The 11,278-nt window shown below is 41.7% G+C and overlaps 1 protein-coding gene across 2 annotated transcripts in view; it reads left to right on the top strand.

Moving 5' to 3' along the window:
- Positions 1-7,838: 7,838 nt before the first annotated feature.
- ATSUV3 (ATP-dependent RNA helicase) overlaps positions 7,839-11,278 on the top strand; it is a 201,247-nt gene continuing 197,807 nt past the window's right edge. For both annotated transcript variants that reach the window (XM_087370523.1, XM_087370514.1), the window contains exon 1: positions 7,839-8,018. In XM_087370523.1, the coding sequence (XP_087226649.1) occupies positions 7,958-8,018 (61 nt within the window). In that variant the 5' untranslated portion in view covers positions 7,839-7,957. The remainder of the gene's footprint in view (positions 8,019-11,278) is intronic.

The following is an 11,278-nucleotide window of genomic DNA, read 5'->3' as shown; positions in this document are numbered from 1 at the left end:
ATTGTTACCATGAGGATAATGAGTTTTAGCTTTAGCTTTTGTTGACTTGCCAAGGTCCTTTTTTCAAATGCTAATGCTATCCTTTCCTTGAATGGTTATAATCATGGCAGTTTGATCTATACTGCTTGGTGATGCAGGGGTTAGTGGCTTTTTAATTCTCAGGATTTCACATACACATTGACTTTTTCACTAAAATAAGCTCTTGAAAACATGATTTGGGCATTTCCTTTCAATGCTCTTGTATTTTCAGCTCCCAAATTTTAAGACTTCAAGAGCTATACCCCTTCACACATCTTTTAAAATTTTAGACCACTGGGTGGAAGCATGATTGGCTAGACTAAAAAGTAGTGTCCATGGACATTGCTTTTATTAGACATGAAGAACCGTAGAATTAACCTTAAGGTCTAGAATGGCAAAGGAGCAAGATGATGATGGAGGCATTGTAGTTTTGAAAGGAAGGGTGCTTAGAGGTACCACACAAATGTTGTAGAGCAATGAGCTAGTCACATACAAAATATGACTTTTGTGGCATTTATCATAGTGCAAGAGATATTACGAGGTGAAAAGATTGGATCTCGAACATATAAGACCACCTATTGGGTCTGTCTAATAGGTTGTCACAATTTCTTAAAACAAAGGTGGTATGATAGCAAGTAATAAAATGGCAATGCCGATGCTTATAGATGAGAAGCATGAAGAGAGGTGCCAAGGCAAAATAGTACACCCGTTCTCATGAGAGTTATTGTTTATACTATGGAAGAGCCCCTTTGGACCATCATATCATACTTCAATGGTGGAAACCAATCATAATTTTGTCTCCAGCATGTAGGTTCCTTCAGGTGTTATGTTGATGCACACTTGACGAGAAATGTAAAAAAGAGGGCACAAGGAGAAGGAAAAGTAGAGGATGCAATCAGTGGATTAGGGATGTGCTACAAAGAAATAACTTTTTTGTGCCAATGTACATGATCTTATCCATGCTCTCATGGTTGGACTAGCACAATTAGTCCACAATTTCATCAAGCCTAATGGTTGCACACAGACTTGCACCCTTAGCAACATCTTGCTCGATTTTACTCCAAATAGTGCATGTTGTGTTGGAATCATTAATTTGGGAATGGCACAAGATATTTCAAAGAAGAGCAAAAAGGTTTCTAGAAAAATGAAATGGTTGAAATATGAGCATTTGGAAGAGTAGAAATGATAGGTTTTGCATCTTGAGCAAGACCATGTTGGAAACCACTGGCTTGCACTACAGTTTCTGTTTCTTTAAGATAGGGAGATATAGTTCCACAATTGGACATTTATGCCCTTGGCTAGATTATCAATGTAATTGTGTGATCTTTCTTTAATGCCTGTAAATATTTCACCTTGGCTGTTCACATACCTGACCAATCACTTTTGAGAAAAAATTTTATGCAAATTGGTGATAGGATGATGACAAAAAACTCATCGGAGAGTCTTACACATGAAGATGCAATGTGAGAACTTTGAGTGTTTAGTTGGGATGCGGAGTTGGCTAGGTGGCCTATTGAAGAGATGAATCTTGCTCCAAGACTGACTAGGAAATTGTAATAGAAGGAAAATTCTTTGTACACACATTTGTTACGATGATGTAATAAATTCACATTTTCAGTGTCATTTTTCTCTTAAGTCTACTTTCCTAAGGTTTTAAAAGGTCATGTAGCATTGTCATGCATCGTTTCATACTACATCATCATGCATCACATCATGTTATATCCTAATGTTGCATCATCATGCATCAAGTAAGCATGCAACCCTCAGATTTGGTAGGGCCACTACTATTGCAAACAATAATACATAGAACACAATAAAAGTGGCACCAAATGCAAATTGGCTTTTCAAACAAAAAGTCCAAATGCATAAACATGTATCAATAAAATCTCTCTAAATGAAATTGGGACCTCAACTCCCCAATCCAAAATGTTTGGAAAAATAACCTCTTGGAAATCTCATTACCTCACACCATCTGCTTCACATTCATTGCATTCTAGTTGCGATTGATTTTACCCTAATATACTAGATAATGGAGTAGTTGACCACTTTTGCAACTAGATGTAAATGTTGTTTTCAAACAAATAGTCCAAATACATAAACATGCATTGATACAATCTCTCCAAATAAAATTGATACTTCACATGAATATAAAGGTGAGGTGCATCACCTCCCAAATCCAAAAAAATTGCAAAAATAACCTCTTGGAAATCTCATTACCTCACAAAATGTCATTTACATTCATTGGCTTGCAGTTGTGGTTCACCTAACAATCAAGCAATGTGTATCCCATTGCTTCATAAATCCAAAACATCAACAATAGAATCAAGTGAGCTCTATAAGGCATATAATTACATAGAACATCAAATGCATTGATATGTAAGTTTATGAAAGATAGGGTGGTGCACTATATAGTATGCCAAGTGGACAATCACTGCTCCCTTGCCCAAGTTGTGGCCATTTTTCTTTTGCCTAACTACACTCTTGAATTTATTGATCAATCTAAATGATAGAGTGCCATGGAGACGATTGACCAATAAACATGCCGTTCGCCCAAATGATGCCATCGACAAATGTCCACTCAAAAAGTAGATCATAAAATATACTTTTAGGATTCAAACCGCAACTCACATCCTATGCAACATAGATAGTTGCATTTTGACACAAGTATGGAGATAGGAGTCTACCAAAAAACCTCTTTGGATGGGATGCCAAAAAATTTAGATCTAGAGGATCTAAAATCATGACCACACAAAACCAGATAAAAGAAAGATGTACTAAGGTCTTTTCGAGGCCTCGTAGGGCTATGACACAACACATAATCGCAAAAGTAACATGTATAGGCCATTGTTGCTAAAGCAAAGGGCTTGCTAAGGCCCTTTGCAAGGTACTATGCACTAAGCTTTAAAAAATGTAACGAAAGCTAGTACTCAAATTCAAAATCAAAATACATAGCGTGGTGCCAAGGTGGCTCTCCTATGAGCCTGTTAAAGTATCTTGTATATGTGCTTGTTGAGTCATCTCTCTTGGTGGTGGGGGGCATGATCTTAGTGACCTTTGTATTCGGTGGGCCATTTCAATAGTGACCCCTCTGGTCGGGCAATCTTCCCTGAGTATGGTTGTGATGGGCTAAACCACCAATGTGTGTGCCCTAGTCTGTCTCTAGATCTCTAGCTACATCTCTCCACGTTGTCGTCTTGTCCCACTGACCCACTCAGCACTCATGTCATCTATCTCCTCCTGCGTGTCTCCACATGTCTAAGGGCAAACTCAAAAGTGTGAAAATCTATAACATGTTGCTGGGCTTGATCTAGCTCAATCGTAGATGTCGTTGTTTCCTTCTGCTCTTTAATGCAGTACATCAAGGTTTATCTATGTTCTTGCATATCCATCAAATAGATCTCGACACAAACCTAGTCTTGAAAATGAATCAGTTAGGAGGAGCAAGGTCCACCATGTCCCTCCTAAAATAAGCAATGGTACCATCCTTGAATCTCGTAGTATATAGGACAAGTAGATGGGAAGTGCTCCGCTATCTCCACCTCCTTGAAGGTGCATAATCTACAGGTCCCTTGATCCTTGGTGTACATGTGGCTCTTTTTGTCTCAATCCTTAGTTGTTGGGATGGGATGCGCGTCTATTCGATGGTGATCTTCAAGGCATGTAAGACTCATCTATTCTCCAATTATTTGTGGTCTGATAATCACTCTATCCACCGATACTCTAAGGAAATGATCATGGTAGAATCGAATCGATGGGGAGCTCTTGGTCCCCCCCAAGTCTACGATGTGTGGAGCTAAAGTAGGTCCAACCATATGATACAGTTGATCTCATCCCATGGAATTAGGTGATCAAGAGCATCTAAGTTGTACTGAAAGGGGGGACAGATGATCCATCATAATGCCTTGGCTATGAAACCATTTGGATATGCATGTGTACCAATCCCCCCCTCAGCTAGGCATGTAGATGACTCTAGTGCCAATCTCGGTAGTCTCCCCCTAGAGAGAGAGAGAGAGAGAGAGGAAGGGGGGGGGGGAAGGAGGGAGGGAGAAACAAAGAAAGAGTATTAGAAAACCTGATACAATGAAAAAAAGGGTGGAGCTACTACACGAGCATCCTAACCCATGCTATGAAAAATTGTGTAAGCATAGTCAATGCCATCATCATACATGTCACCATAGTCATAGTCCTCCCTGGCATCATCATCATAATAATAGATGCAACTTGATCCGATACAATACTTTACAAAGCAGCACACGCATGGCATGAAACGTCAAGGTATGCTTAATGATGAATTAGGCAGTGTAGGCAAGAAGCCCGTGATAGATTGATGTCTGCTGTCTAGAGTAGTCCATCGTGCCCTCCTAGAGGCTACTCTACGCATGACAAGCTTCACAGTAACCTCGGTCCGCCGTATCCCAAGTTTAAAAATAGATGAAATGTCATCTAGCATGATCTGTGCATTTTATCGAGTGTACCACATCTCGATCTTGGGGTCTTTGCCTCTTTTTCTATCTGTGATCGGAGGGGCAACATGCTCTAGCTGGAAGAACTCAAGAATCACACTCTGAGGATGGGTTAGACAAGGCCTCCACCCCTGTCTAAGTGATTTTATGAGATGCTCTCTATGTCGGACCGCCTCGTGAATGAAAGCGGTGAGGCACCTTGAATCTGGGTATGAGAGAAGTTTGGAAAGGCCCTCAAATCCGTCTATAAAAAAGTAGTGGTATTGTCCATGAATCTTGTAGTAGATTGGGCAACGAAAGGCGAAGTGCTCCTTTAGCTCGACCTCATGCTATTCACATAATGTGCAAATACAACTCTCTTGGGGGATCCCTTTTGCTTGTTTGCTCTTGATACGGAGTTGGTACAATGACACACGAAACTGTCCAGTGGCATTCCTAAATGAGTGTGGTAGGTGGATTTGAGTGTAGATCAAATGTCTTTTAAATTTGATATGTCTTCCCCAAGGATTTTTGCATTCTATATCTGTCCATTGAGTTAATTTTCCCTAGGTTTTGCCATAGTTTTTTTACCATTTTCTGCGTCACAATCTCTCTTATTTCACATGCATCTTCTAGTATATCAATGGTAGTTATACCCCCATGATCCCATCCAACACCCCATGATCCCATCCAATTCATCCCCTCTCTATGCCTACCAATGAGTTGTGTAGCTTCCATCAATTTGTGTGGTATCCTCCTATCATTCATCAACTTTGTTGAGATATGCCATTAATTGACACAATCCTTTCCCTTCTAGAGGTATCAAACCTATTTCAGCCAGCAAGATGGGGTAGGGTGTCTATGCCTCAACTCCTAACTCCCCTATTAGGAAGCATTTATGTAAAGGGTCTGTTCTTTCCTAGTGAATCCTAGATAGCCCAGGTGTCCAAGTGGGGCATCCATAAAGGATTATTGTGTGCACAAGCATGGTGTATAGAAACTTTCTCATTTCCCAATTCCATAGATTGGCCTTCCTGCATTTATTTTGGAAGCTATATGGAGTTTAAACCTCCCAAATCCTCCTTTCTATGCATGCATTCCATTTGTAGTTGTTGATGAAATCCAGCCCAAAATATTTATATGAGTTGACTATTTCCAGCCTCCAAGGGCCCCCCTCCAAATGTGACATCCACCTGGTTGTTACGTGTCACAATGACCATAACCTTTGACTTGTCTATATTAACCCACATTCCTAAGTGTTTGCAAAACTCTCTCAGTGCATCCATATGTGCTTGTAGGCTTTCCTTGTTCTTTGCGAAGAATACCACATCATTTGCGTATATAAGCATTAACAAAGCATATCTTACAGTTTGCACACCTTCTTTGCTATGGATGTTCTTTGCGAAGAATACCACATCATCTGCGTATATAAGCATTAACAAAGCATATCTTACAGTTTGCACACCTTCTTTGCTATGGATTCTCATTCACTCTTCCTATTCATCGATAAAAAGACCGAATAGTGTCAGTAATAGGGGGCAGCCTTGTTTAACCCCTATGTCACTCCTTATTACAACTTTCCTCTTGGAGCATGATCCATCTACTAGCAGTTGTGCTAACTCAGCTAGAACCTTCTCATAGAGTTGGTACATGGCTTCTTTGAGTTTTTGAGGGACTTCCAAATTTTCCAATCTTTCCCATAGCCTCTTTCACGGTATTGTGTCAAAGGCTTTCTTGAAATCTATGAAACATTAGTAGTAGATAGCCTCTTTCCTATCTTTGACTCCTTCAGTTTTGCAGCCCCCGTATGGCAACCAAATGATCAACCGTAGAGTGCTTAGGGCAAAACCCTACCTGGGTGCCCTCACTCCTTCTTCTTCCAACCATTTGCTGATTTTCTGCTCAAGGATAGTTCCATACAACTTTGCCATTAGGCTGCTTACCATGATTGTCCTAATTCTTTGCCATCGTGCTATCCCCCCTAGCTTATGGATCGGTACAATTCTGCTTATCTACTAGAAACCCTTCCTCTAGAGACATGTTCATAAGCCTCATAAGCACTTTCTATGTTTTCTCCCCTCGCCATGTTAACATATCTACTACTAGCCCTTGTGTGTTTGGAGCTTTCCAATGAGCTAGCTTTTTCAGACCACTTCCCATGTCTTCTTTCGTTATGACTCCATCTGTTGCTTTAACGATATAGTTGAGGCTGATCTTTTCTTCCCCTTCTTTTTCATTGAGGCTTTCATCTCAAATTGGAACAATTTATACAAATCAATATTGCCCACCTAGCTTTGTATTGTGAGTCAATAACGGAAAGCAAACTCCAAATTAAACATATCCCTATCTTTATAAAAAAAATCTAAATTGCCTAATTGAATTGAATTACCTAATTGAGTTCCATTACTTAACTCAATACATCATTCAAAATCACATCAGTCTAATTGCACCAATTTGCAAGCACAATAAGGTGAAATTTTGGAGCATAGTATATGGAACACAAATGAAACAAACATACACATAGGGGAAACAATATTACACAAAAATAAACAGATGTGAGACACACAAGTTGCTAAAGCATACACACAGGCATGCCCACATTACTAAACACACATGAAACATACAAGCAACCGAACCATACACACATGCATATCTACATTTAAAGTATGTAGACAAACTCGGCAAGATCTTAGTGACAACCTCCACATCTATGGAGAGACTAATTTACTTTAGGGGGAAGAGAGTCAAGGCTTCTTAGCAGATGGGAAAGAGAGGCAAAGGGATTTATGATTTGATGCAAGCATAGAAATGTGGATGTTGGGTAGTAAGATGAAGTTTCAACCCAAATTTCTTCTTATATAGTAGATCGTTTGGTTGGCAAGCTATCTACATCATTAACAATCCTACCCAAGCATAGTCTAACTAATAAACAAATTTTATATATATTCTTCGAGTTTAGGGGACCTATTGTCCCCTTTTATTAATGTCCTTCTTCTCTCTCCCATTAGCTTATGTATTTAACCCTTTCACTTGCATTGAGGACTCTTTTCCCTCTGAGGCTAATTGCCCCTCTTCCCCCACCCTCCCCTCACCTTCTCAATGATCCCCCTCCCCTCGTCTTGTCTCTCGGCTCACTCTTTCACCCTCTTTTGCCATCCCTAAGTAATTAATATGAATTTGCATTTTTTGCATGCATATGTCACATATAAAGATGTTACCTCTAAAGAATTTGCCATCCTCAGTGACGAAATGTCCCAAAAGAAAACCAATTAATAGGAATTTGCATTTTTTGCATGCATATGTTACCTACAAAGATGCTAACAACCTAGAAAGTTGACCAATTTGCACTTTTTGCATGCGTATGTTATGTTGGTTAACTTCCCTAGTCCACACTCGGATCAGCTGCTTACACAAACTCCAAACATCGGCCGTGACAAGCACAGTCGCTCATCATGTTTGCCTGTGATCCCTTTCAGAATGCATTACGCGCTCATTAAATGCCGACTTCATACGTGGAAGCCTTTCGGATATTGTATAGAAGCCGTCAGTTGTCACGAGGTACCGCTTGTGGGATTTGTGCTTTCAAATTGCGTTGTAAATTTGCAAGGGCAAACGTTCTACACATAATGTGGCCTGCAAGGAATTTCATACAAAAAATTTCGCGTCTAGCCGGTCTTGATGAGTGAGAACGCCAATTTCGATCGAATCCTTAGGAAGATTTCTCCTGCAGGAGAGAACATCGTGGATCAGAAACTGCTTCAGACCCCTGTTGTGTGTAACATTTAAGTTTTCACGAAAGTATCTTGTTTTGAAAGTCCTCTTAAGAACTGAGGCAACCTGAGGCACGCATCTCCTTGAACTGGCACACATTTTGTCATTCTTGGAGTATTTTGGTGAGGCTTTGGTATTGACATTATGAAAACATTCTATCTGCTGTAAAGCTCAATTTTAGGAGAGTTACTGTTGCTTAAAGCGACCGAAAGTTGCACATTTATGTTACTTTTAAAAAATATAAGAAGAGCGGCTCACAAGCCAGCATTCGAAATCTTAGATTAACCATTCCTACCAACGAGAAGGGTGCAGAGCTAACTCTTCAACCGTGGCTTCCCCTTGGTTGAAGTTGTCTTGTGAATGGCTTGTGCCCTTGAGAGTATCCCATGTCTTGAAAGGGGAATCACGTTATCTTTCATGAACATGGCTTAGATTCTCATATTCAAAACCATCAATTCCATTGTGAATAAGTGCGTGTCAGGTTGATCATCTGGCACTCCTTGCCTCGGTTGCTTGGTTGGGATGCGAGACAAGCAATGTGCCCCCTGATGTGCCTTACCTCGTTTGTGTATGATTATGAAGTTGAATTCATGAAGTAACGAGATTCACTCATCGGATTCAAAATGGTTTTGTTGATTAAGTAGAACAAAGCCTGAGGATCTACGTAGAAAACAAAGAAATCCTAAGCAAATAATTCCTAAATTTGTGAACACTGTAAACCATCCAAGTTCATTTGGCTCCACCATACTATAGTTTGTCAAGGGTGAGCATTTTGCTAGCCTAGTATCTCAGGTGTTGGGTGTACTTCATGAATAATTGTTTAATAGACTCTCTAATCAAACACCATCAACCCAATACTTGAATATGAATTCAAATAACAAGGTGCAAAGAAATAGTTGTTTGGATACCTGAGGAGCTCACTCCAACTCAGCTTAAACAAAGGAATATTGAACTTACTAAAGTGAAGGATGCACACATAGCTGGAAAGTGGGCAGTTTACAGAGATGGATTGGCATTAATTAGAGATTTCAAATCTTAACCTAAAGACCCTCAGTCTTAAACTGATGTAACGAAGAACTTAGATGTGTGCTAGCTTTAATAACCTTGAGCTGAGGTGCCATGTGCACTTCTCGACTCTCTGGTTTTGTCCCAAGGCCCGTGAGGCCTCCTGTGGAAGTTAATATGACTCTCTCTCTCTCTCTTTATATGATATTCCAGACCAGCCACAGATCGACTTATCCCATGTGCCTAGACCCACCTCCTCTGCCTTATTCTCATCCAATAGTGTCCGAGCAGCAGCTCATCGTTTGAAGACTGGGAGAGCTAAGGACCATGATGGATTGCAAGCAGAGTATGTAACCCATGGGATTGATGCCTTAGCTACAGTCCTCTCCCGTCTTTTTAACGAGTCCATTTGTACAGGTCTTCCACCTAGTTGGCTAGAAAATACTATAGTACCCATACACAAGTCGGGGGATCCTTTGGAGGCGTCGAACTACAGGACCATTATGATTGGCCATGTCATGGCCAAGATTTATGCGACCATTCTAGAAGGACATATAAATGACCATGCCGAGGCGACAGGCATGAGAGCTAGAGGGCAGGCAGGATTTCGTGCAGAGCACTCGACTCTAGATCATATCTTCACACTCAGGGCTTTGATTGAGGAGGCGAAGTCACGTAAGCAACGGCTCTATTGTTGCTTCGTGGACTTCAGAAAGGCATTTGACACTGTGCCGCGTTTCAGACTCTTCTAGCGACTTCGTGACTTGGGATTCAATGGGGAGATTCAATGGGCGATCATGGCCTTGTATGAGAGTCACAGGTAGAGTCAGGACACTGTCGGGGCTGTCGGGGAAAGTACGCAGTACGATAGGGGTGAAGCAGGGGTGTCCTTTGTCTCCGACACTCTTCGGTCTCTATATCGATGAGTTAGAGATGTACATACAGACGATGGGTGGTACAGGTTCTTTACTGGCAGGATCCACGATACCGATTCTCCTCTATGCAGATGACGTGGTTCTTATTTCTTCCTCCCAGCAGGGTTTACAGGCACATCTCCATGCACTCCACAGCTTTTGTCAGGACAGAGGGTTGTCTATAAACCTTGGGAAGACCAAAGTCATGGTCTTCAACACGTCATACCAGGTTTATAGGAGAGGCGAGTTCTCTTTCACATTTGATGGGCAGGAGGTGGAGCTAGTCAGGGAGTATACATATTTGGGTGCCACATTTAGAGGTCCAGTCTTCACCATGACGCATGCAGCACGAGATAGGATCAGTAGAGGGCATGCCGCCTTGGCTCTTCTCGAGAGGCAGTGTGCACAGTCACATTTTCAGCATCCCGACACGAAGTCCTTACTTTTCGATACGCTGGTGAGACCTGCAGTCATGTATGCTAGCCCCTTTTGGGCAGGAGATCTCAGTGTTGCAGATTGGAGACGAGTAGAGAGGTTACAGATCATCATGTTCTCCAGATTGATCAGAGCGAAGCCCACGGTACCGCATCAGATTACGTTCGCAGAGTTCGGAGCTACACCCCTAGCGCTAGATGCAGCATTTCAGTCAGTTACATACTTGCATAGGATCAGGGCGCTCGGAGACTCAGCAGCAGGCAGAGCACGATTACCGTGGCTAGCACTGACATCCTCGCAGATGTTAGCGGAGAGAGGTCATACTTTTTGTTGGTACCACACACTCTCCACATGGCTCACCTCGCTGGGCTTGGATATGGATAGGCTGCCACCATTTCGATACAGCATAGATGCCCCTCGCCTCCCTCTCACTCGACATGAGCTCAGCCAGGTTATCAGGGCAGATTTGTTGCAGCTGCACACGTTTCGCACTTGGGTTCATCCCACGGAGCTTCCTACGAAGATGGCCACATATCGTGACCATTTTCTCAGGATTTCAGAGGATGGCTTCATCATATCCCCAGGATATATCGGCGTTCATATGTCGCACTCACTCAGGATTGCCTTGGGCCAGCTCAGGGTATCTTCCCACAGATTAGACGTTGAGGCTGGCAGGATGCGTCGTACAGCTAC

Source organism: Dipteris shenzhenensis, chromosome 3 (assembly GCF_047967505.1).
Source record: "Dipteris shenzhenensis isolate YYH24624 ecotype China chromosome 3, Dip_SZ_1.0, whole genome shotgun sequence".
Taxonomy (NCBI): domain Eukaryota; kingdom Viridiplantae; phylum Streptophyta; class Polypodiopsida; order Gleicheniales; family Dipteridaceae; genus Dipteris; species Dipteris shenzhenensis.
The sequence above is the reverse complement of the archived record's forward strand: the minus strand, read 5'-3'. Positions and strand labels throughout refer to the sequence as shown.